Consider the following 27,435-nt stretch of genomic DNA (forward strand, 5'->3'; position numbering starts at 1 on the left):
TGTTTGGGTAATGTCATTTAGCTGGAAGACTGTATAATTATAATGAATGGGCTTCAATGTGACAATGGAGGGGTGAAAAGGAGGATTGAGGATGGGGAGTGAGTGGAAGAAGGTTACATGTTGGTGAATTACGTTGGTTGAATGGGTGAAATGTTAGGTGGTTGGAAGGCTGAAAGAATGTTCACTGTTGCTCTGTGAAATGTATGGGATTGAATTGGATGATGAATTGGAGGAATGGAGGATAGGGGGATGAGTGTAAGGAGGTTAAATGTGGTTGAGTTAGTCAAATTGGTTGAATAGGTGAAATATGTGGCGGTTGTAAGGCTGTAAGTGTGACCATTGTTACACTGTAAAATGCATGAGTGAATGGGAGGATGGAGTGATGACAAAAGTGTGATAAAGGGGAGGTGTAGTTGAAGTAGTGAAAGAGAAAAATTAAGTTGACCTAAGGTGAAGAGGTGTAACAAATTATTATTAACTTTTTATTTATTTGTATATTTATTTTTAACAACCTGCTCATACATCCTGGGCACCACAACCTCTGTAATGTACAGGGAGTGCAGAATTATTAGGCAAATGAGTATTTTGTCCACATCATCCTCTTCATGCATGTTGTCTTACTCCAAGCTGTATAGGCTCGAAAGCCTACTACCAATTAAGCATATTAGGTGATGTGCATCTCTGTAATGAGAAGGGGTGTGGTCTAATGACATCAACACCCTATATCAGGTGTGCATAATTATTAGGCAACTTCCTTTCCTTTGGCAAAATGGGTCAAAAGAAGGACTTGACAGGCTCAGAAAAGTCAAAAATAGTGAGATATCTTGCAGAGGGATGCAGCACTCTTAAAATTGCAAAGCTTCTGAAGCGTGATCATCGAACAATCAAGCGTTTCATTCAAAATAGTCAACAGGGTCGCAAGAAGCGTGTGGAAAAACCAAGGCGCAAAATAACTGCCCATGAACTGAGAAAAGTCAAGCGTGCAGCTGCCAAGATGCCACTTGCCACCAGTTTGGCCATATTTCAGAGCTGCAACATCACTGGAGTGCCCAAAAGCACAAGGTGTGCAATACTCAGAGACATGGCCAAGGTAAGAAAGACTGAAAGACGACCACCACTGAACAAGACACACAAGCTGAAACGTCAAGACTGGGCCAAGAAATATCTCAAGACTGATTTTTCTAAGGTTTTATGGACTGATGAAATGAGAGTGAGTCTTGATGGGCCAGATGTATGGGCCCGTGGCTGGATTGGTAAAGGGCAGAGAGCTCCAGTCCGACTCAGACGCCAGCAGGGTGGAGGTGGAGTACTGGTTTGGGCTGGTATCATCAAAGATGAGCTTGTGGGGCCTTTTCGGGTTGAGGATGGAGTCAAGCTCAACTCCCAGTCCTACTGCCAGTTTCTGGAAGACACCTTCTTCAAGCAGTGGTACAGGAAGAAGTCTGCATCCTTCAAGAAAAACATGATTTTCATGCAGGACAATGCTCCGTCACACGTGTCCAAGTACTCCACAGCGTGGCTGGCAAGAAAGGGTATAAAAGAAGAAAAACTAATGACATGGCCTCCTTGTTCAGCTGATCTGAACCCCATTGAGAACCTGTGGTCCATCATAGAATGTGAGATGTACAAGGAGGGAAAACAGTACACCTCTCTGAACAGTGTCTGACGCAATGGGCACCATGACAGGTGCCCGGGGAGCAGTGTGTGGGGACGGTGCTTTGCTCAGTGGCACCGTGACAGATCGGGATTCGAACCGGCAACCTTCTGATTACAGGGCTGCTTCCTTAACCGCTAGGCCACCACTGCCCCAATAAAAATGCAGAAGCGATTGCATCACTGAACGTGAGATGAGGTGAATGGGGGTTTGTTGTTTTGTGTTGTACTGTATTTGGAGGGGTCGTGCTGAAATCAACTTGTAAATCGGTTGTGTTTCCTGAATATTTCACAGAAGCGTGACCGCTTGCAAGTTGTTTCCTTTGTCCAAGTCCACACTGCCTGGTTTATTTTTTGCATTTTAAACAGGCCACTATAATGACTTACTCGGTCTGTCATGTTTTTTTGCAATTTCGTACCGATGCCGTACTGAGTCATTTACAGGAGCGGAGGTTGTAGTTGCACCCTGACCTCAATAAAGAAAACGAGCACCACCAACAGCACCACCACAAATTGGGATTCAAAAATATCAATATTTGATGTCCCTGTTTCAATACAATATCACCACTTAAATGATTGCGATATATTGCTCTATTGATATTTAACACCACTAGTCACTATAGTTGATTGGTTTGCTACTGTAGTTTGTGGGTATCACCTCACTTTGTGTTTCCCCATTTTCTTCATATGTGTAGGATCACCACTGTGGGAGATGCTGCAACGCTTCCAGCCATTCATTCCCTTATCTCTGTCGGGTCTGCTGGTCCTACTAGGCTGGTGGTGGTGGTCGTCTCGGAATAAAAGTCCTTCTACCATCAAAGACAAGAATGAAACCAAGAGCACTTCAAGAGCGTTTTGCCCAGAGGAGCTTACACAAGAGCAGGGCACAAGCCATGTAATGATACCATCTTTGGTGTTGCCTGAAGAAGATCTGGAGCTTATCAGTACTGTGGGTGACTCGAATGCCAGGGACTCTATAAGAACCAATAAAGAAACTGCTTTACAAGACTCATGCACTCGTTTACAAAAGCCTCCTGTTTCTCAGACACCTTCCACCATTTCAACAGAAGGGATTAGGCCAGAACCTGAAGGAGAAGTTGCTGCTAAAATGCCTGGTGTTATCATTGGAAATACTCTGCTGAGGTATGATTGCACTTTTACCAATGAGGACTTTGTCTCCGAAACAAGTCAACATGACTCCTTCATTGGATGCGGTTCTACTACCTGCTTCGTAAATAAACCAGTTCTTGTTCCTGGACAACCTTCAAGCTTGGATCAGCCTGGACAGCTCTGTCTTGAGAGAGATCCAGCTGATGACAACCTTCACAAACCGATAATCAGTAGTTTGGTTTCAGGAAACTGCTCTCAACAAGAATGCAATTTCATGAATCCAGCGTGTACAGTTTATTGTAATACGATTCAAAAGGACCGCAGTGAATCCTTGTTGCAAGAGACTCCTTCTAAACTCCCTATGAACTTTGAAATCTCATCACCTGACTGCACATCTGAGCAGCTCAGTGGAAGCTGTAGATCTGAGGTTGCGCATGAGAGCTTTGACACCAAAACCCCAATGAGAAGTGAGTTCCAGACATGTGAGGACTCTGGGTTTAGCACCTGTCTATCCAATGATAGAGTCAGCAGAGAAGACGTGTCCTACACTGAAAATGTGTCCCCCATGGACTTGGAGGACAAAGAACACACCTCAAAATCTTCATTGAAACCTGAAGGACTTGGGGACTTCAAAAATGATTCAACTAGTACTGGAAGTCTGGAAAATGGATGTTGTGTTAAAGGAGTATGTGGAGGTATGTGTTTGCATACTTCTATTTATTAAATGCATATTCCAATAGCCTGGTTCTTGGCTTTCTCTCTCTCTTCCTTTATCCCTTTTTCACTTCTTTTACATTTTTTTTTTCTGTAGCGTTGGTACAATTTTTACATACAATATTTACATGTAATTGCAATAGTAATGTACCTGTGTTAATAAATAAGAACCTGTTCATTCTTGTAACCTCTATTGTGCAATTGAGTTTTTTTTTTTTTTCATATTCCAAAAAAATGTAAGACCTACAAATTTTCTTTTTAAATTCCATGTTTTTTCTAGGTTTTTAATAACTGTAAGAACATTGTGCTTGGTTTGGCTTGAATAGGTTAAGTAACAGAATAGGTTGAACACAAGATACAAACCAGAGGAGGACATTTAGCCCATAAGGGTTACTTAATTAAAAATTTTAAGTTGGCAAAATGTTGTTAGTTTTGAAGGAATTCGGGTTTGCCCTCTTCGACAAACTATTCATACTTAAAGCATACACTGTGAAAAGAAGTAAGTCCTTTCTCAGAACAAAAGTTTTGCCTACGGTTTTTCAGGTATAGCCATGGATTTATGAGTTTGAACTTGTAGAAAGTATTTGGATGAATTACATGTATACCGTTCAGAATCGTGTGTGCATCACGTCCCACCTTAGCTAAAATTAAACTTTGGCAACCGACAGAGAGAAATTATTTATTGTTCTTGGAATCTTTCTTTTAGCTCTGTATTGAACCCCTTCTAGAGCAGCATTTTTCATCATCGCAGAAGCAGCGTAAGCAGCAACCTCATATACCCTTCCATTCTGGGCAGTTTGGACTCTCTTCTCTGTGCATCCCCTCATTGAAATACCTCTAATCTTTGTCCAGCCAAACATATGATTCTCTTGACCATCCTTAGGAATCTTGTTTTCTTTTGTGCCTTGGAATGGGATAGATCTCATCAGGTGACATGGAAGGGGACCACATCTGCTCCTTGCGAGCTCTTGTACTGGGTCCATCAGGGTCCAGTACTTGGCCCTCTCCTGTTCTCTCATTACACCAAATCTCTTGGTGAGGTCACATGGGTTATCCTACCACTGCTATGCAGATGACACCCAACTCTTCTTCTCTTTCCCACCATCAGATGTACACGTCCACCAAGCAGAGATCTTGGTGGACGAGTAAAACTGAACTGCTGATTTCATCCCTTCTGATTTCCTCCCCACAACAGGATCTTAAAATCTCCCTGGACAGTTCTCAATCTCTCCCTTTGTCACTGCACAATGGACAAGTCTGTCTCCTACTCGTCTCACATTTCCAATTTCTTGTTAAGGCTTTATGATATGCCATTAACTGTACTGTAGGTGTGTGTGTGTGTGTGTGTGTGTGTGTGTGTGTGTGTGTGTGTGTGTGTGTGTGTGTATATATATATATATATATATATATATATATATATATAAATAATATTTGATCTGTAGTTTTTTTAAAAGTAACTGTTTTTGAAAGGGTAACATGGCACTGCAACAGGAAGTTGTAATAATAAACATTTTACACAGTTCAAAGTAGCCGTGAACGTAGAATAATTATTAATAATTATTAAGAATTTGAATTATTAAAACATTTGAACATCTCTCCCATGCCATGCCATGCCAAGGTCATGCCAGGTGCATCAGTGACCACCGATCCCAATGACAATTAACAATTTTAACAATGTAATAAAACGTAAAACCAAATATTACCCTAGGGTAGAACAGCAAAAAAACCTTTGTCTTGTTAAATATGTAGAAATTATTTAAAGATATAAAAGGTTTCTTTTTTTTATGCAAACAAAGCCAGCAAGCATTAGAGCTTGAACACAAGCCTGTTAACATTTTGTAAACCATCATGTTTAACATATAAACATTTTTGCACAGTTTAAATTTGCCAGTTTATGGCAGATTTCTTGCCAGGAACACATTCCTGTCCATAGTATCTGGCGTCAGTGCAAACCGGAGGCATATTACAATGTTGCCACTGGTGCTCAATGCCCTTTCTGAGAAGGCACTTTTTCTTGGAAATTTCTTGGTCAGGCTTGCTACTCTCTGAAAATTAACTTCTCTGTCCATGTCCCGTTCCTGCAGGTAACTTTTTGAAAATGCTTCCCAGACTGCTTTTCACCTTCTTGGCCTTCTGTTCTTTTATGCGATCTATTTTGTGATTAGATACAGCTTGTGTTATACTCTCCAGCCGGGACTGAATTGCTGCTGCTGCTTTGGTCTTGATGTATTCCCTTCAGTCATGAGTTATAAATGACATTTTGAATTGTGGATCGATGAAAGAGGCCCTACCTAGCAGGTCATCAGTGGTGGGGTCTGAATCTTAAATTCTGTCTCATTTAAATACTGGAGGAAGGTCCTCTTCATTGTGTATCCACAATTAGCTCAATTCCATGTGGAGCTTCAATATGAACCACGCAGATAACTTTATCGTGAGCTGCTGCCAGAAGTTTAACGTTCCAAGTTCTGGAACAGCTTCTCTTTCTTCAATTGTGAGTGATCTGCATACTTAAGCAAAAGTTTTTTAGCAATTGTTTTCCCACAATTGTTGCACTTGATTATCATTAGCTAGGTGCTTGCGGGATCCACATCTGAAGCAGTCTGACTAAGGTCATCTAGCTGGCATGTTGTCATCTTCCTGTGCGAGCTAGCAGTCGGCAAATTTTTCATCGCTAGATGAATACACATGTATGCTTTACATCTGCCAAATATAGACTTTTTGCCACCTGAGCTGCCAGAACGATAAATAATTTATAAAAAAATAAAGAACAATACAAATCAGAAAATTTAACAGGATTTGTCAGAATGTCAGAACTAGTGTAGTTCTCTACACTACACTGCAGACGCACACACTCACAGACGCACACACTCACAAACTCTCACACTGACGCACACACACACACACTGCAAAAAATGCTTTTCTAACTTAGTAGTTTTGTCCTGATTTCAGTCCAAATCTAAAAAAAAATCTTAAATCAAGATACATTTACTAGACACATGAAATAGCATAAGAAATGTCTTGTTTTCTGAAAAAACATCTCAGAATTAAGTGATTGTTTAAAACAAGCAAAATTATCTGCCAATGGGGTAAGAAAACTAATCTTAATGAGATATAATCTCAAACAGAAGTTTTAACCATCACTTAATTTTCTCATGCCATTTTTCTTGTCTAGTAATCTTGATTTAAGATTTTTTACATATTTGGACTGGAAACGAGACAAAATGACTAGGTAAGAAAAGTTTTTATTGCAGTGTAGCTATACATGACAACAGATTGAAAAATGAATGGTCCAAAAAAGGCTAGTGAATAAAAACATGTCTTTAGTGTTTTAATGCAAAGTAACTATAGCACCCCTGCTTTACTACTGTTATTAACGCGCTAACGCTAACTTGTCATGCCTGTCAAGCTGGATGACGGGTAAACACTTACATTTACAGCATTTATCAGACGCCCTTATCCAGAGCGACTTACTATCAGTAGTTACAGGGACAGTCCCCCTGGAGCAACTTAGGGTTAAGTGTCTTGCTCAGGGACACAATAGGAGAGTCGTCCACGCGGAGACGCAGAGAACAGTCCGAACGCTGTTTCATCCCCCCTCCACACCTGTAGGTGGCGCTGTAAGTCCCCGTCTAGTTCTCCTCCGCGGCGAGTTAAACACCAGCACCAGGGATATTACGTTCCTCACTTCAAAACGGAACAAAAGTAGGATTCTGTAGCGACTTCCCCTGCTGCTGAACTCCCTTCCTCCTCATCAAACACGCGTTTCAGGTGCAGGATCATTGGCGTGGTGCTCCCGTGCCGTGCCATGTCGCTTTTGCATATTATCGCGCAGATTTCTCTGCCTCCGCCATGTATCTGTCCTCTACCTCCGCTCGTTTTTTCTTTTATTTTTGCTCCGCGCTGTCTATGAGGTGCCAAAATCAGCTAGTATCTGTGCACAAGAGAGACTGAGTGTGTTCACTCCGCACACAAATAGTTTTTTTTTTTTTGATAATCAAACGTTTCCGCGTCGCGCGAAATAACGAATCGATTAGGAAATTTGTAGCCAACTCTTTTAGTAATCGATTTTTAACGATTCAATCGATTCGTTGTTGCAGCCCTATCGCTGTTTTAAGCTGCGTTGCGGTCCAGTATAAGAGGGCCCACCAGTAATAACATATCTCTGACTGAAATGATCTGATCACGTATGTCCAAAATGTCCATATGTCCAAAAAAGGTGCCTTTGGATCTTGTAATGCTGCCACGTACTGAGCTGCAGTTTCATCTGCACGCGTTGTCTGAAAGCCTAGCTGCGTGCCAACATACTAACTTTCATTTCTAGAGTGGCCATGGCTTCACTATGTCATACCTTGCAGTGGACCCGTCTGTCCATGCGTCCCCCGTATCATTTATCACCAGCATGTCATTGCGGAAAACCCTCTGCCGTGCAGCAAATGGAATCAGCGGCTCTGTACTGAAGTGGTCATCCTCATCATTTCAGGCAAATAAACCCAGGGCCACGTGACCAGTAAACCACGTTCTTACTCTATTTTCTTCTTCTCCTTTTGAAGAAGTCACATTCTTTGCCGTGTTTTTGGTTTTGAGATGGTGGAACAGATTGCCCGTTTTAACCTCTCTTAGGAATGTCGCCTGCATATCTAAAACCAAACCACCGCACCACTCTCCTCCGTGTTCACTGTGCTCTCGTCCGTTTTTCCAGCAGGATGAGAGGATATTTCTGCCGTGATGCCGGTATAATCCAAATCTCTCCCGTCTCTTATATTGCCTACGGTTTATAGCGTAGATCAACACAACTTACTCCTCACTCCTGGCTAAGTGCTACTCCACCTCTACAGCTGATCTAGAGCACTACACAATCTTCCCAAATTCTCCACTCCACGGCTCCCGCCACTGTAGCTGCCTGGATCAGAGTCACACTCAGATCTTGTTAGACAATTTAAAAAGAAATGAACCTTATTTCCCAGCCCATAAGGAAGAAACCAGTTTTAATGATCGTCTGCCAGGTGGAGGTGTTAAAGGACATGAGACTGGGTCTCAATTATGGGTCCATTTCCTTACCCACTCGGCCCCTGGATTTTTGTCATTTGTAATTGGTGATGCCTGATCTGTATTGTTCAATGATGAATGAATGATTTAAAAATGTTTTTAATGTTACTTTCAGATTTTCATACTACCCCTGAAGAGACCCACAGCTCCTCTACACTGTCCCAGAATAACACATTCAGTGTCTGGGAGGTTGAAGTGCCTAAGGTGAGGGATACGTCTGTTTTCATGAGAACCTACTAGTAGTTTCCATCAGGAAATTGTCTTGCTCTGGAGCAGTGGGCAACATTCTCTGGAATATTTAACATATATCAACATCCAGTTTAGTTCTTTCCTGATGTTTGAGATAGAACTAACATTTGTCCAGGGCCCTGTGTAAACCACATCCTTCAATAGCATACACTAAGTGACATCACCATCAAAATGTGACACACCAGGACATTCAAGTTGCAGAATTGCCAACTGGCCTTTGCTCCATGCAAAGACTCCAGTTCACTTCCAGGTGATTGGTTGACTGTCCTGCCCCCCTCTTCACGTAAGTGTCCCTAACATTTGGCTGGTTTCCCAGTCTTTCCCCACTTTCCCAGTAGGACCATGGATTCAGTGGATGGCACCCTCTCCATGCAGTTTTTTGGGGGTTTAGATAACAGCAGAACATGAAGGTCACTTTTATGCACAGGTTCAAACTGCAACTGTACTTCAGTAGCTGGGGACACGCCTGCCCGCCCGAGGACTCACACCAGCTGGAATTCTATAGCCGACCATCTTCTACACCTCGTGGAGTGACATTCCACATAAACAAGCCAGTTTGCTGTCCTTTTTGTCCCTTCACCTCAGACCAGAGACCCTACTAGGAGCAAAAAATTGCAGAAAACATAGCTCAGTTGCCAAAGAGATCAAAACCAAAGAATTGTTTGTGGAAAAATGGACCAAAATTTTTTATGTTTTGTTCAAACAGCATCTTGTTGGTCGATTGATCGGAAAACAGGGGAAACATATTGGCTTCGTGAAGAAGAACTCTGGCGCCAAAATGTTTGTCTCCACATTACCTTTTATCCAGGACTATCAGATTTGTCACATTGAAGGTGAGCACCATAGCAGTAACAGTCTACTTGACTGATGAGGATTCTCCTGCTTCTTCAGCCTGGAATTTTGTTCGCTCCTCCAGGGTCAAAGGAACAGGTTGACTGTGCTCTTGCACTAATAAGGAAGAAGTTCAAAGATCTGGATTTGTCTAACCAGTATGGCTGCTGTGAGCGGTCCAGCAGTTCTGCACCATGTCTCACTCTCACATCCTGGGTAACGGCACACATTGACAGTCAGTTAGGTTTCCGTTTCCTTCTGGTAAAAACCCAAAAAAGTTTTTTTTTTTCTTTTTTTACTGCGATCATATGAATTCTTGAGAAATTCTTTGTAACAGTTCATTGCTGATCCTGTCTGACTGACTTATTTTCTCTTGAGCTTCAACTCCCACACGGAGTGAATGTGTTCGTGGCAGTGGCCCAGGTGGAGACTGGCAACTACCTTTTTGTCCACCAACCCACACACCCCACATTCTCCGCATTAGGCAGCCTCACCCAGCAGATGCTGCTATGCTACTCCCAGCCAGGATGCCCCAGCCTGCCGTCTCCTGTGGAAGGTTGGAGCCTCGGCAGCCTGCTGCTGGCTGGGTGGTTTCGGGTGGTGGGCCGCTCTCTACTCATCAGCTCTGCTATACTGGATTCTCTCCTACATCATTACAAACTACACATTTCATGAAGTTGCATCTGTTTTAGCGGGTGTGATCTGTGCTGCCCCAGCCCCAGATGGAAGCTGGTGGAGGGCTCAGGTCATAAAGTACTACAAGGAGTCGGGCACAGTCCAGCTCCGATATGTGGATTATGGTGGTTATGTGACCATCAGTATTGATTCTGTGAAGCAGATCAGGTATTTCTGTTGTGAATTTTGAATGTTGTCTTATGGTTTATGGGTTCACGCCTCTTTTTGTTTTTTTTATAATACAGGACAGATTTCATTTCACTGCCATTTCAAGCAACTGAAGTTATGTTGGAGAATGTGGCGCCATTGCCAGGTCTGAGGTCCTTGAGACCAAACCCCTTCTCCCAGCAGGATGCACTCTATATTTTATTATTTGTGGACTGATAATGGTTCACTGTCCATCATAGGTGAAGATGAGATTTCACTACAGGCTAAACTAGCACTAGAAGAATTAACCAGAGGAGTTAACCTGCTGGCACAGGTGATCATTTCTTCATTCAGTTCATGCCAGGTGAAGCTCAGCTATGGTTTAAGCCCTTCTGACCCTATGTGCTCTTTCCAGGTTACCAGTTACTACAGTGGTATTCCTTTGATACAAATGTGGAGAACAGACACAGAGGAGGTACTATTTTTATTCAAATCCACTACTAACAACAATAACAATTATCATAATAATAATTACTTATTTATATTCAAGAGTTTTGTTTCTTCCTATTCCAGTTGGTGTCAGTGAACCGTGCTCTTGTAGATCATGGACTCTGCTCTTGGGCTGAGGGTCACTGATCCTGATGACCTTTTCCTCTCTCTGTCCTGGCACTACATTTCTCACTCTTGTTTAAAGAAAAGGCACTTAACCAGGTGTCTCAGAGCTATTGCTGACCAACTCCAACTGCTCCAAATAAGCACAATCAATAAAGTTACACCTTAGATTGAATATTATTCTGGATATGAAATCAACCATGTTATGGGGTCTTCATTTTGTAAATAAATCTACACTCTCTACATGCCTGTCATTTAGGGTGTTTGTGTTTTACACTGATTTCTGTTCTGAACACTCAGATGCGGTTTTGATGCTATTTAGGTGTAAATTTAGGGTTATATATGTAATACATCCATAATTTCTTCTTCAGAAGACAGTGCATGCAGTAGGCACAGCAGCCAGTAGAGGTCAGCAGCATAAAACAGATCAGCCACAGTCTACACCATGGGCTGTCAATATAGTGTTGTCTTTGCTACCAATCACGTACCTTGGACAAATATATTTATTTCCACTGTTTAATTTTCACTCTCATGATAACTGCTTAGAACATGGGTGCCAGCTCCAATCTCAGAATACTGTGAGTTCCAGCTCACTGTTCTAATGCCACAATTTAGTCAACTCTTTCTATTAAACGTGCCGGCTCCACGTTCCCACCATGGTAATACTGAATACATTGGAAGTTCATTGCTTTCTCACAGGTTGAGTTTTTAATGGGTGCTGAAAAATGTATTCATTTCAGATAACAGATTCGTGATTTGTAATCTTTCAATTCCTTCACGTTTTTTGCATGCTTGTCACACTTAAATATTTCAAGTCAAACTAATTTAAATATAATGAAAGTAATCACAAAAATGCCGTTTTTAACTTTATATAAGGAAAAAAACTATCCAAACATACACACGTACAAAACAACACTCTGAAAGTGAGAGCACTGAGATGCTGTAACTGTGCGCCACCATCCTGGATTTCCAAATTCGAGACACCAGCAAAATGAGTCCGATGTTTTCCTGAAGCCAGAACATCAGACATCAGAGGAGATTAAAAAGTAAATATTCAAACATTAAGAAAACGCAGATACTGGAACAAGCAAAACGGATGTCTGAGGCAACATGCTCTGGTCCAACACCTTGTATTCAGTGGAACAGTAACAGATGGTTTGCATTAAATACCATATAAAATAATCTGCAGTGTTTCTGGGGAAAGCCGAACACCTGACCTACTAGAGCTGATGCCAGGCAGCAGACCAACATAACCGACTCTCCGCCAACAACTTAGAGCAGACACATAGATGACATACACTACATGTTATTGACTGTGTCAGTACCCAGTCTTCACAAGGTACATAATCCCATGAAATCATCCATATTACATCTACAGGCAGTCCAACCACCTGTCCACTGGATCCACAATGCTCCAAACTAATTTTCCTGACCTTATACCGGGGCTGGCCCTATGCTGGGGCAAGACGAACATGAATATGGACTAGAAAAGGGACAAATATATGTCCGGTTTCCCCTCTCATTCTCTGTGCTGTTTTTTGCGCAGATCCCCACTCACCTTCCCCCCAGCTAAGCATCCAGTCTCTGGTTAGTATGCAAATGAGCCGTGGTCAAGTTCCTCAGCTACGCATACATTGTGAGATTTCAGAGCCGCTTTTGCACTCATGCCATAATTCCTTGAGTCCAGCGGAATCGCAGCTTGGTTGTGCGTCATGCATCGTACACCGTACAGTGTACGTGATGTACGGTCACTGATTGACACCTCCCGACCAGGCAACGACTCACAACTGGCTGGTTGCAAGAATATCAAACCTGTTTGAAATGTGTCGCCTCGTTGCGAATGTGTGAATAGAAAACTGAAGTACAAGTAGCAGCACGTGGAACACACAAGCCAACACGGTTTTTAACCCGGTTTCACCTACTCATCATGACTGGAACACAAAGGAGAAGTTATTTAGAGCGCTACATTTTTCAATGAATTTTTCTAATGAAATCCACCCCCTTCCTAAATGTGCCGCCGCCACTTTTTTAAAAAAAAATATATAAATTTTTTTTTTTGTGCACCAAATGGCCAAAGGAGGAAAAATGAGCTTAGAGGAGGAAGCAGCAAATCTGTCATCAAAATTTTAGCCACTGGTGACTACAACATTTACATTTACATTTAGAGCATTTATCAGACGCCCTTATCCAGAGCGACTTACAATCAGTAGTTACAGGGACAGTCTCCCTGGAGCAATTTAGGGTTAAGTGTCTTGCTCAGGGACACAATGGTAGTAAGTGGGATTCGAACCTGGGTCTTCTGGTTCATTGGCGAGTGTGTTACCCACTAGGCTACTACCACCTCACCTACAACTAATAATATATCTATATTTGTACTGTCAATGGGGAACTAGTCTGTTATTCTTAGTTTCAGAGAGTTGAAAGTGAAGTGATTGTGAGACACAGCAGCACAGCACATGGTGCACACAATGAAATGTGTCCTCTGCTTCTAACCACCCTTCACCCTTAGTGAGCAGTGGGCAGCCATGAAAGTGCCCAGGGAGATGGTACTTTACTCAGTGACACCTTGGCGGGTCGGGATTCGAACCGACAACCTTCTGATTACGGGGTCGCTTCCTTAACCGCTAGGCCACCACTGCCCCACTGTGTGTTAACTGTGTTTTTTCCTTAAACCCACAAGCACCACTGTCAGCCTGTCTGTATCATAGAGCCAACTGGAGAACCCAGACACAAAGTAAAACGTATTCACCGCGGAACCCAGGGCCAACCGCACCAACATAATATCTCATCTCGGAACATAATGGCAGTCAGGCTACCTCTGGTGAGCACATGGAGGGCTGTGTGGCCACCCCACACCGTTACCTGACCCACTGCCAAATTGGTCGTGCTGGAGGATGTTGCAGGCAGCAGACCCTTCTCCACAGCGTCTCCAGAGTCTGTCATGTCTTTCACGTTTGCTCAGTGTGAACCTGCTTTCATCTGTGAAGAGCACAGTGGTGATCGTGGTGTTCTCTGGCTGTAAGCACAACCCCCACCTGTGGACATCTGACCATTTGAGCAGACACATGCACATTTGTAGCCTGCTGGAGGTCATTTTGCAGGGCTCTGGCAGTGCTCCTCCTCTGCTGGGTTGTTGTCCTCCTACGGCCTTCTCCGTGTCTCCTGATGTACTGTCTTGACTCCTGGTAGCGCCTCCATGCTCTGGACACTACGCTGACAGACACAGAAGACCTTCTTGTTGATGTGCCCTCCTGGATGAGCGGCACTAAAAATAGCTCCCTGGTACAATATAAATATCCTTAAACTTGATAACAGACGTATGGAGAGAAAATGGCAGCAGCAAGAATATCTAGATTAACTAGGAGTCAAACTGAAATCTCATCCCAAGTGCCATCTGCTTTTAACCCTGAGGAAACTCTTCAGTGACAGATCATTCAAGAAATGGTGTCAAACTGAAGTGAAATCCATATAAAGGAAGATGCAGAATTGATACCTGACAACCTGGAAGGATTCAGCCTGATCATTCCATTAGAATTAACAGGGAATCTCAGCAGCACTGAAAAACTCCACATGCGTATTAGACAGTACACCAACAAAGCTCTTCAAGGAGCTGGTTGGTACCATTTGGTAGCCATTACTGGACTTAATCAATGTGTGTATATGTACTGGCTATGTCCCTACATATGTCCCTTAAACAGTAACAAATCCTATAATAAAAAAGCCTGATCTTGGCATCAGTGAAAAATAAGTCTAAAATATTTATAATATAAAGTACGCAGTGAGTGAAAGTGAAGTGATTGTCACTTGTGATGCACAGCAGCACAGCACACGGTGCACACAGTGAGATTTGTCCTCTGCATTTAACCATCACCCTGAGTGAGCAGTAGGCACCATGACAGGGGCCTGGGGAGCAGTGTGTGGGGACGGTGCTTTGCTCAGTGGGTAAAGAAGCAGACCTTTAATTGGAAGGTTGAGGGTTTGAATCCTGAACAGACTTATCACAATGTGTGTGATATGATCAAGGCTAATGGCATATCAACTAAATATTAGTGTGTGTTAGTATATAGTGTGTTTTTTTCCCAACGTATTCTTCATATAAATAATCACTTTAACATCACTTTAAGGCTCGTTGTTTCCATCATTTTTCCTGATAAGGTAATCTGCCAAAGTGATTCTTCTGTTGGGGATCACCTGTGGTGCACTTTAATACTCCTGCAAAACCCTCTGGATAAAGTGGTGGCTTGTGCACAGTGGCAGCTTTGGGGGGGAGATGTTGAAGAGTTTAATTGATTAATGAAGTCACACCTAGTTGTTCTACATGATCTCCAGTCCGACTTGCTTGCCCACTTCCTCTCAGGGCTCTAAACTGTGGAGATGTGAGTGCCTCAAAATCAGTTCAATATTTTTCCAAGTAGCACTTTTTTGGTCTTTTATTAACAAATTAAGATAAAAGAAAGTGACTTTTCTGGGAAAGCAGCAATATAGTGAATTGTGTATTATCATATAAATGCTTTTGTAATTGCTGTTAGATCAGTACTGAATGTCAACTTTTAAAAGATTGCTCCATTCTTTTTGTAATGCTGCATTCACATTGCAGCCTGGGGGGAAACTGCTGTGTTTTTAATTGTACTAAAGATTTAAAAGGGTCTGACTTTCTCTTTTTGACTGACTTTCTGACTTTTGTTGAATTAATAGAGTAAATGAGTTCACTATCACATCCATCCCTTAGTGGTGTGTAGATGTGTGTTGATGTGCTGGAGTTAAATGGTTACACTAGATTTATAAGTGTATTTCTTCTTTTTTTGTGTCTTTTATTTTCTTATTTTCTAAAGACTTTTATTTTGTTTACCTGTATTCTGATGTGGGTAAGGGAATTATAACGACAATCAGGGTGGTTGTTTAATTGTAGAATGTTAAAATGTGTTAATGTTTCTGGTTATGTTAAATATGTTTCTGTATTTTTGTTTGTTCAATTTATGGTTATTGTAAAAAGTTATGTGGGTTCTAAAACTTTGATCACCCCCCGAAAAGTGGTTGGATGCGGCCGTGCCCTTGGGTTAGTGGGTTGGAGACCCGGTTTAGTTCTCTTGGACACATGGCATGAGCTGTGAGAGGTGCAGAGAGACGCGGTTTGTGACGCGATGTTCTGATGTGACCTTGCTTTTGTACAGAATACACTTTGCACGGAAAATTTCTTGGGTGTCAGCTCGTCAATTACAGTTCAAGACAAGGAATCAAAAAATTACACAACGCAGAAGAAGAACCGCTACATTAACGCAGCTGTAGGTGACAAGGGAATGACTCCGATCAGATAGACCTTTAAAAGAGCTGTCGTGAAGGTGCTGACACCTGACAGAAAATACATGATCACACGTTACAATATGTGAACATCACGAGTGGATTTTTAAAAAACTGTCGTTCTGGACAGATATGGTGGATGGCTTGGGTCTGACACACCCACTCATATCACCAGCACATCCTGCTTTCCAAGATTTATGAAATGTAGATGCCACAGTTGTTGATAAAGATGGAATTGGTGTTAGAACATTTGTCCCAAATAGCTAATGGACTTACTACAAACTGCATATGTTCAGCTTGGGCTTTTTCCATTTCACACAGTGACATTAAATCGTGCTGCTGATGCCACTTCTCTCATGCTGCCTTATGTGCTTAATTACTCAGCGGGAATGAATTGCATTAAAATGCGGTAAGTAGAAGATATCATATTATACTCTCGGTTGGTGGAGAGGAGCTCGCTCAAGGTGCCTGAATGAGTGCAACAGTGATCTATCCATGCTGCCGTCAGGATGCCACTGTGGCCAGGTACTTTTGTCACCGCAGATGGGCGTTTTTGTGTTTATCTTCAGTAATGTCAGCGACTCTGTTCTCCGTTGTTGTCCCTGGCTGGTGGGACAACTTGTCCTGCTCCATTCGACCTTTAAGAAGCAGTTGAAAACTCACTTATTCCAAAAGTATTTCAAACGAGTCTAACACATACACACACACTCACAAAAAAGAATTCATCTAGTACCTAACAATTCCCCAGCATGTGACAAGTTGGGCCTTATCAGGGCTCTTCGTTTTTTAAACCGAATGAGAATTGCTTTGGATAAGTAAAGTACAGTAAAGTAACGTTTTTTTACCCCCAAGCTCGAACCCTTGCCCACAGCTCTGCTTTTTTTTTTCCTTGAATGAATTCAATGTCAGAGGTGTAGCACCCCACTTCACTTCTGTCAAATGGGCCCTGAACAGACACATACGGGCCCAACAACCAGGAGTTAGATAATAATAAATCATATTCATTTTAATACAAGGGAGGACAGCAGACAAGCAACGGTGGAACGTGTTTATTTAAAACCCAATTTGAATGAAGGAATGAATGACCGCCAGAGGGCGTGGTTTCCACACGCGGTGGGCGTTCTCTGTGCGATGACGTCAGCCGCATTGGTTCGGCGACGGGCCCCCGTCCCGCCCCTCCCAGCAGGCTGAGCTGATCCCACGTGTGACGCCTGCATTCTCCTGGCGGGGCTTTGCTGTCGCTGTCGCCGCGTCTCTGCGCGTCCCCGACTTTGTGGCCGTGGTTTCAGTCGCGATGGAAGGAGACGGGAGTCAGGCGGCGTCCGGAAGCCCCGGCGACTCGCAGCACGACCCGGGGTAAGAGCACTTTTACCTCCTCTTCCTCGCCAGCTGCCCCCCCGGTGCCCTCCGCTCGTCTGCTGCCTGTTTACAAGTAGTTGCCAGTCAAAATGGCCGATGTGACATCTGCACTGACTTGTGTCGTGTTTTCTCCCCGCAGTAAAATGTTTATCGGTGGCCTGAGCTGGCAGACGTCACCAGGTGAGCGACTCCTCCTCCTCTGATCGATCGATCGATCGATCGGTCACACTCCGCTCAGTTGGGGTACACGTGTGTGTGTGTGTGTGTTCCAGTCCTCTATTCGACCCCTAATTCCGCCCCTGTCTCCACAGACAGCCTCAGGGACTATTTCAGCAGATTCGGCGAGGTCAGAGAGTGTATGGTCATGAGGGACCCCACCACCAAACGCTCCAGGTAAAACTGTCAAGTGACGCGTGACCTTGTGTCCCCCAGTTCTCGCTTTAACCTCTCTGTCTCTGTCCCTGTCCTCCAGAGGGTTTGGCTTCGTCACGTTTGCAGATGCTGCCAGTGTAGATAAAGTCCTGGCTCAGCCTCACCACGAACTCGACTCCAAGACGGTAGGTGCTGCTGCTCCTCTTCCTCCCGCACGTGTGCTTGTGATGGACTCAGATCTTCTCAGATCGTCATATTCCACTGGAATGCAGGAATAATATGTCCAAAGCCACTGGATCATGTCTGCTGGGGGACCCACGTGTGTTTGTGTGTCTGAAATGGACATATTTGTCTGTGGTTTGTGCGGTGTGTGAGTCCTGCCGGGGTGTGAAATAGCGCCGATCTGTCATGTGTATTTGGAAAGATTCCAGACGAGTGATTGGCGGGGGGCGTGGCTCTCTGGGGTTTGATTGGCGGCGCGCTGCTCATGTGCTGGTTGACTGTGAAACGGAACTCTCAGCATTTGCATGCGTTCACACCAAAACACCTGGACACTTTTATGGCCTTCTCTTCTACACACGCTCTACACACGTTCTACACACGCTTTACACACACACTACACACACTCTACACACGCTCTACACACGCTTTACACACGCTCTACACACGCTTTACACACACACTACACACACTCTACACGTTCTACACACGCTTTACACACGCTTTACACGCACTCTACACGCACTCTACACGCACTACACACGCACTACACACGCTCTACACACGCTTTACACACACACTACACACACTCTACACGTTCTACACACGCTTTACACGCACTCTACACACACTCTACACGTTCTACACACGCTTTACACACACACTACACACACTCTACACGTTCTACACACGCTTTACACACGTTCTACACACGCTTTACACACACACTACACACACTCTACACGCACTACACACGTTCTACACACGCTTTGCACACACACTACACACACTCTACACGTTCTACACACGCTTTACACACGCTTTACACGCACTCTACACGCACTCTACACGCACTACACACGCACTACACACGCACTACACACGCTCTACACACGCTCTACACACGTTCTACACACGCTTTACACGCACTCCACACGCACTCCACACGCACTCCACACGCACTCCACACGCTTTACACTACACACGCACTACACGCGCTCTACACGCGCTCTACACGCGCTCTACACGCACTCTACACGCACTCTACACGTTCTACACACGCTTTACACACGCTTTACACGCACTCCACACGCACTCCACACGCACTCCACACGCACTCCACACACTCTACACGCACTACACACCCACTACACACGCTTTACACACACACTACACACGTACTACACGCACTCTACACGCACTACACACGCACTCCACACGCTCTACACACACACTACAGACACTCTACACGCACTACACACGCTCTACACATGCTCTACACACACACTACACGCACTACACACGCTCTACACACACACTACACACACTCTACACGCACTACACACGTTCTACACACGCTTTACACACACACTACACACACTCTACACGTTCTACACACGCTTTACACACGCTTTACACGCACTCTACACGCACTCTACACGCACTACACACGCACTACACACGCTCTACACACGTTCTACACACGCTTTACACACACTCTACACGCACTACACACGTTCTACACACGCTTTACACACACACTACACACACTCTACACGTTCTACACACGCTTTACACGCACTCTACACGCACTACACACGCACTACACACACTCTACACACGCTTTACACACACACTACACACGTACTACACGCACTCTACACGCTCTACACACGCTCTACACACGCACTACACGCTCTACACACGCTCTACACACGCTTTACACATACACTACACGCACTACACACGCACTACACACGCTCTACACACGCTCTACACACGCTCTACACACGCTCTACACACGTACTACTCACGTACTACACGCACTCTACGCGCACTACACACGCTCTACACACGCTTTACACGCACTACACACGCACTCTACACACGCACTACACGCACTCTACACACGCTCTACACACGCTCTACACACACACTACACGCACTACACACGCACTACACACGCACTACGCACGCACTACACACGCTCTACACACGCTCTACACACACACTACACGCACTACACACGCTTTACACACACACTACACGCACTACACACGCACTACACACGCACTACACACGCTCTACACACGCTTTACACACACACTACACACGTACTACACGCACTCTACACGCTCTACACACGCACTACACACGCTCTACACACGCTTTACACACACACTACACACGTACTACATGCACTCTACACGCTCTACACACGCTCTACACACGCTCTACACACACACTACACACACACTACACAAACTACACACACACTACACACATACCACACACACACTACACACACATACACCACAGATGCACAGATGTTCTATTTGTGCATTTTTTTCTAGTTCAGATGCATTTGAAATGTAGGGTTGAAGATGAAAAGCCAGATGAGTGTTATGGAAGTTATTGAATACAGGAGAAATAGGAATAAATGATTATTACAACTGTCATCATGTGTGTACATGGCATGTTTAAAGGACACAGCATTACGCCGCTACTGTGCAGAGATCATTTTTAAAATGAATTTTATTCAGTAAATACTCCTGCAAGAGGTTCGTCCTTGATCATAGTTTCTGATGGTCTGGATGCATGTCTTGATGAACACGTGTTCCCCTGGGAGGAAGGAGAAGGTCCATTTATCGCCTGGAATGAAAGAGTTAACACGGGCATCCGCAGGAAGCTAGTGCAGGTTCTGCATGAGAGGTGTAGTGTGTGGATCACTTTTCATCCTCACTTTTATTACCACTTCAATGCAATAATAAAGGTGATTGTCATGAATATTAATGTGATTATATTTGCACATCTTGATTTAGAATTATTATTATTTCTTGCCCTGGTGCTTTACCCAGTAGGTGACCTAATGTATAAGAACCTGCTCGATGATGAGGTTGGAGCTCCTGTTTGAGAGTTCAGGAGATCGTGCTGTTCTGTAATATCTGTGATTCTGGTAATTGGCGCTAGTTCATTATAATAATGAGCAGTGGATTCGTGTTGATACAGTTGAGGATCATCGTTGTATTTGTGAATAAATCGATGGTTTTGGAATGATCAGGAATGATTGATCTGAGCAGAGGTCGTGGCATGCCTTCCTCTCCTCGTCGTGAATGCGGGACCCCCTGGTGGCACCGCCAGCAAGATGATGGGGTCTTCTCAGCAGGCCTGGTTTCATGAAGTAATTGAGGTTGAATTGGTTATGCCTGAGGCTAATTGCTAAAACGAATGATTACATGGAACTCATTACGAGGAGGGTTGCCGTGGCGAGGCATTATTGAGACCTGCGTTTGAAAGATGACAATTTTGAGTGACAAATTGAATAATGGGATCGTGGAAACCTTGAGGTGACTGATTCTTTGTTGGGGTCTTCAGATTGGTGTCATATTTGCACATTGATTTTATACAGTCGACATAGTGTCTGTGCTGTTGTTTTTAGCTGCTCTTGTACTGTCCCCTACTTGTGGGACTAATAAAGGACCATCTTATCTTAACCCCTGACATATGGCGTTCTGGGAGGCGAGGGCTGCATTTTTAGGTGGGGTGTGGCCCCGCCTGGCACTCTTTTGGCTGAGGTGTGGAGAGCAATATGATAATTCAGCCCTGATTAACTTATTTATTAGTTCAGTGTCTTTATTCTCTGCTTTTCTTCAAACGTTGCATTAATAACGTCACATACCTGTTATCAGCAGAAGTATAAATGTATTTCTAATCTGTACAAGCATAATAATCTGAAGTGCCAGAGAGATGTCTCATGCTTCCCTCTTTCTCCATCCCACACACAGATTGACCCTAAAGTGGCCTTCCCTCGACGCGCTCAGCCCAAGGTAAGGAGCCTGCTTCTCTTTTGGGTCACCTGTAGATGTTGGCTGGTTCCTCACGGCTCTGAAAGCTTGTTCTGCATGCTGCCTTTACTCCACTAAACAAGCAAAGATCTCTAATGGATTTCTGTCCCCCGTGAGTGGCTCACAGGGGCGCATTGTTATCGAGTGGTTCAGGTTTCAAACGGGGAATTGGCAGTGGAAGCTTTCAAAGCCCGAGCACATGGTGTCTTAAGGGTATGGGCATATGGGCGAGAAACGAGCAGCTTCTTATTTCTTATTTCCCCCTCCCCCTGCATGTCTCTCCAAAAGGACGAGGTTTGGCCCTGAGAACCATTTGAATTCAGTTTAGTGTCTGGTTAAAACGGTAAAAATGGCGGTGTGAAGGACAAGCTCATTAGGAACGAAGCACAGAGGGCTTGTTTGTTTTAGTATTAACAGAGAATGTGGATTTGAAAGGATTTTGAAGCAATGAGATTAGGGCGGCCAGATTAGCCGAGCGCTGTGTTCTCCTTCATGTGAAATTGATTTAAGGAAGCAGTCTGCTCCTCTGGGTTTCTCCCTGCCTGTCTGGAAGTGGCACTTTCAGGTGACTGTCACTCTGTTGTGTGCTGGGGCGTGGGGTTTGAGGAGCTGATGAGCCAACATCAGGTCCACCAGGCCGGTCTGTGCTGGTCTGGTAACGTCATTGTCTTCTTCTTCCTCCCTTGGCTGCTCCCGTTAGGATCAGCGGGTCTGCTTCGACATAATCGACCGGGTTAAAGTTGTACACCGGATGTTCCTGGCCTACCGAGGTGGTCACATGTGGTCACACGTATCCCCAGTGGCGGGGTTCTCTGACACGGTCCTGAAAATCAGATAAAAATGGTGAAAGTGAAGTGATTGTGAACCACTACAGCACAGCACACGGTGTCACAACGAAATGTCCTCTGCTTTTAACCATCGCCGTTGGGGAATTATGTTGAGTGCATCATCATGGGGAGTCAGGAGGGTTATGGGTTCCTCCAGCCAGTGAACTGGCCATGTAGAATCTGTGGATGGGACGAGGCAGGACAAATATGACCTTGAAATATGTTAACACATCACAGTGCATATTTTTAAGATGATGGGACTAAAGTCACGTTTTCTTCATTTGTGCGTTATGCATTTCATTTAATTAAGTTGCCCTTTTGTTAAATAAATTCATTATTTTCTTCAGTTTGACCTTTTGACCTCCTGGATGGAGATGTAAGCTCCCAGCTTGGCAGGACTGGGTTTAATGATGAAATGAGGAGTGTTCTTGCTGTGTGCTTTCTTCAGAGCACATTAAAGCCAGGTCCTGCCCCGCTGTGCTGTCAGACCCTCACAGAGACCTTTTTCTTCTTATTCAGCTGTATCACAACAAATCGGAACGTGTCCCCACACGATTTTAATTGGTCTTCTTCTGTGGGAGATCAGCTCCATCCATTGTTTTGTCATGGGTCCTCATGTCAAATGTGCATCCGGTCTCCATATCCCTTCGCTCTCTGGCCACATTCATTCATATGTAGGACATACTGCTGGTTGCATGGTCAAGTAGATGTTGGTGTCACTGGAACTGGGGTGCTCTAAATGGTCTTAGCTTCAGAAGACTCTGCGCTACACCATGCAAGGTCTCTGAGGTGGAGTTCTGACAAAAACTCCCAAGCCGAGTTTTTAATGAAGTCCAAAGGTGAGGGGGACAGCAGATATTTTGACCTTTCATTAGTTCAAAATCCAGTCCAGAGATCCCAAAATAAACTGAGTATGCCTCAGTCCACATGAAAATGGTTTTCTCTAAAATGTTTGTTCGGTTTCGGAAAAAACCTGCGTCCTCCACCCTCCACACCTCCGAATACCACCGTCTCCAGCCTGGTCTTTTCATTTCTAATGTGCTCTGTAGAGAGGACTTCTGCAGCACGACCACGAAGAGGTCAGATTGGAGGTTGGACTGATACGTCAGGGGTGCACGGCGAAGTCGACGTGGAATGAAGCCGCATGCACTGCACTTTGCTCTGAAATGCATTGTTTTCTATGACTAGCCCTGCACATGCAACCAGTAGAACCAAAGCATTGAAGTTTAGAAAAAAAATGCTATTTTCCTGCATTGAACCCTGCGGCAAGCGTGGTGCATTGAGCGCAATTCGCTGTTTGCATGCAGTGTTCGGTCTGAAAGCAGCTTTACTTTATATAGCCGAGCTGGGCGGAGTCGGTGTCGATGTGAACTCGAGGATTTTATGTTTCTGCCTCCCCACCGCATACCCTCGTGAATAACGTGACACTAACATGTCAGCGATTTTACAAAAAAAGTCCACACAGAGACGTGGAAAGGAGAAATTCACTCTGGAACCCATTTTAGAAAACAGCACCCGTGTGGACAGAGATTTTACACTGTGTGGGCGGGGCTTAAGTCTGCATAATTATAGAGGAATCTGCATATATATTACTGGCTCGGTGTAATGTGCTACTTGTCACAAAAACCACCACAGAGCAAGTTTACTTCATAGTTATGTTGCTGCTGTCAGTTTTGAATGGTAATATTAACACTGTTTTAATCTGCACGGTCCCATTTAATTAGCTTACATCCATTTAGGGTAGTCACTTTAGCATGGCTGCTAACGTCTCTGCTAAAAGTCCCCCCATTATGGGGATATGCACCATATGTTTGTACATGTTTATTGGGTATTTAAACCATTTAAATGACAGCAAGTGTCTATTAAGAAGCCCCGCCTCCTTTCTGTTTCTCTCGCTTTGCCCTGGGCTGCAACTTCATCTTCAGAGTCAGACACATCAAGTGAAACATCTCCCCAGAGCTCTGACGGGCTGCTTTTAGAATCCCTGATTCGGAAACCCCACGGCAGGAAGTGCGTCTCGTAGATCCGTCTCATATTCTAAAGTGAGCTTTAAAAGGGGGGTCAGCTGCTCTGAGAGACCATCGATCTTCTGCCAAAAAGCAAGGGACAATCCAATACATGGCAAAGCTGACCAGGATCATCGGGTGAGAAGAGGTCCATCAATTAGTGGATGGGATTGTTTTATAGTCATCTTATTGTAACCCCTGGATAAGAAGTCGGAGTGAAGAGTACCTTTTCTTTTCTCTCTTTTTAATATGGTAACCCAGAGGAGACATGGATAAAGGCAGGTGATTGATCTCTGATGCTAGTTCAGCGTGCTGCTTCCTGCTTGTTTGGTGCGGGGTGAGTGCTAAATGACATGGGGGTCACCAGGTTCTCGGTTCACAGCTAAGGGCGGAGCTCTGGTGGAGCTCAGGCTGATGTTGACTGACAGTAATAAGGAAGGGAAGAGGACTACCGCTGCTAACAATGGCCCGTCCTCCCTCTTCTGGATCACCCCCCCAGCCCATTAGCTCAAGCAGGACAGGTAACACGAGGCCTGCTGCTTCCTTCTTCCCTGCCCACGTAGCTGCAGCTACATGACATCACAGAAGTGGCCTCAGCCCTTTTTAGCCCAGTGCATTGTGGCACGAGGAGAGAGACGTGAATTATGGCGGATAGAAGCCAGATGAGCTGGAGAGTGGGTGACGGGGCTGTTTCTGTTACGGTCACTAGGGGTGTTGAAAAGAATCGAATAATTGATGCATTCAGACGTGGATGATTCTGCAATCGATTAAATCATAATGACGTCTCTTAATGACGTGATTTCCTGGCTGCGGCATTAAAGTTCTAGTTATAAAGTAGTGCCAGTAGTGGATGTGGCACCCTGATCTCACATGAATATTCGAAATGAACTTTAAACGCTCATCAGGACTTTGCATGCGATGCTTATCTGATGCCGTCTGAACGTATATTCTGCTGAATGCTGGACGCTTAATGATCAGAAAATTGGTCTGTCTTCAGTCTGCACTCACCTGACTCCACGAATGGCAGGAAAACGGCTGGTTCAGACGCCCAACTCACTGATGTACATGATAACATAATGTGAAGTAATGTAGAGTATTGATGGGGTGCATCCTGGTTTGTATACCTGAGTTAACCAAGGTCACATTTTTACTCCACTTAAAGTCTTCCTTTTCAACATCCACTTGAGTAGAAATACAAAAATCATTCTCAGCAGGACACACAGGCCAAAAGTTTGGACACCTTCTCATTCAATGTGTTTTCTTTATTTTCGTGACCATTTTAGACTCTCACAAAATTAAATAAACTTAACAAAAAGTGGAGACCTGACCTCCACAGTCACCCGACCTGAACCCAATCCAGATGGTTTGGGGTGAGCTGGACCAACAAGTGCTAAACACCTCTGGGAACTCCTTCAAGACTGTTGGAGAAGCATTTCAGGTGACGACCTCTTGAAGCTCATCGAGAGAATGCCAAGAGTGTACAAAACCAATGCCAAGTACATAAGTCCACATGTGTTCATTCATAGTTTTGATGCCTTCAGTGAGAATCTACCAACGTAAATGGTCATGAAAATAAAGAAGACACGTTGGATGAGAAGGTGTCCAAACTTTTGGTCAGTACTGTATAATTACTTTAGGCACCATTACATCAATAACCTTACTTATAATGCACTGTTAACATGTCTTATACTCATGTAGGGATGATCACATTAGTATTATATTGATTACTTTTACATGCTGCTGCACTGCTGATGTGAGAGCATGTTTAATTACAAGTACATCTTTATGAATTAAGCCTATCCACTATTCACAAGAGCCAGTAATTCACAGTTTTTGGAAAATATTACAATTTTACTACCAGCATTCAGCAAGCAAAACTATCAGAGATATTGTGAAGTGTGATTAAATCTGTGGTTAAAAAACAAATCAGACGTTCAGTGTGTTGGGGCTGTTATCAGTCGCATACTTTCACAAATCATTCTGACAAACATAATTAAAAATAATCAAACATTTTTCATAATCTATTTATCTATTTAATAACTGTTGTCGCTCATGAATCTAAATGAGTTTAGCCTGTCTTAATTGGCGGGGAGTGAATCAGCAGAGCATATTGTGGTCTTCATGCAGAATCTCTTAAAGGGACATGGACCTTTTTTACTTTATTATAAATGAATAATTGAATCGATCTGTTCTTTTTATCTGTTTTATAAACTGACGACTGAAATGATTAAAGTGATCAATATCAATTTTACTGCTTAAAATACAGACGCATCCATGTGACATCATCTTGGCCCCTGACTATGATTATGAGAGAGGAGAAGAAAGGACGAGTGGTTTGCGGTTTTTCCAGCTATGCAGCCTCTCATCCTTTCAGCCTGGTTATCTCAGTGGGCTCAAACACAAGCAGACCATCTAAAGCAGGACATACAGTGCTAAGCTGTAGAGAATAGATGTGTTTATGCATGTGCTGCA

The 27,435-nt window shown here is 43.9% G+C and overlaps 2 protein-coding genes across 6 annotated transcripts in view; both read left to right on the forward strand.

The window, feature by feature from the left end:
- The first annotated feature begins 3,291 nt into the window (after nucleotides 1-3,291).
- Nucleotides 3,292-11,178, forward strand: LOC114792106 (A-kinase anchor protein 1, mitochondrial-like). Its single transcript, XM_028982987.1, has 10 exons — nucleotides 3,292-3,458; nucleotides 8,639-8,727; nucleotides 9,479-9,605; nucleotides 9,689-9,819; nucleotides 9,982-10,159; nucleotides 10,296-10,446; nucleotides 10,524-10,591; nucleotides 10,686-10,759; nucleotides 10,841-10,900; nucleotides 10,999-11,178. Exons 1-10 carry the CDS (start codon nucleotides 3,329-3,331, stop codon nucleotides 11,059-11,061), a joined length of 1,071 nt encoding a protein of 356 aa, XP_028838820.1. The 5' UTR covers nucleotides 3,292-3,328; the 3' UTR covers nucleotides 11,062-11,178.
- A 6,343-nt stretch (nucleotides 11,179-17,521) lies between these two features.
- Nucleotides 17,522-27,435, forward strand: part of LOC114791965 (RNA-binding protein Musashi homolog 2-like) — a 146,363-nt gene continuing 136,449 nt past the window's right edge. For all 5 annotated transcript variants that reach the window (XM_028982579.1, XM_028982577.1, XM_028982580.1 and 2 more), the window contains exons 1-5: nucleotides 17,522-17,691; nucleotides 17,834-17,874; nucleotides 18,006-18,087; nucleotides 18,167-18,251; nucleotides 22,071-22,112. In XM_028982579.1, the coding sequence (XP_028838412.1) occupies nucleotides 17,630-17,691; nucleotides 17,834-17,874; nucleotides 18,006-18,087; nucleotides 18,167-18,251; nucleotides 22,071-22,112 (312 nt within the window). In that variant the 5' untranslated portion in view covers nucleotides 17,522-17,629. The remainder of the gene's footprint in view (nucleotides 17,692-17,833; nucleotides 17,875-18,005; nucleotides 18,088-18,166; nucleotides 18,252-22,070; nucleotides 22,113-27,435) is intronic.

This window comes from Denticeps clupeoides, chromosome 6 (genome assembly GCF_900700375.1).
Source record: "Denticeps clupeoides chromosome 6, fDenClu1.1, whole genome shotgun sequence".
NCBI lineage: Eukaryota > Metazoa > Chordata > Actinopteri > Clupeiformes > Denticipitidae > Denticeps > Denticeps clupeoides.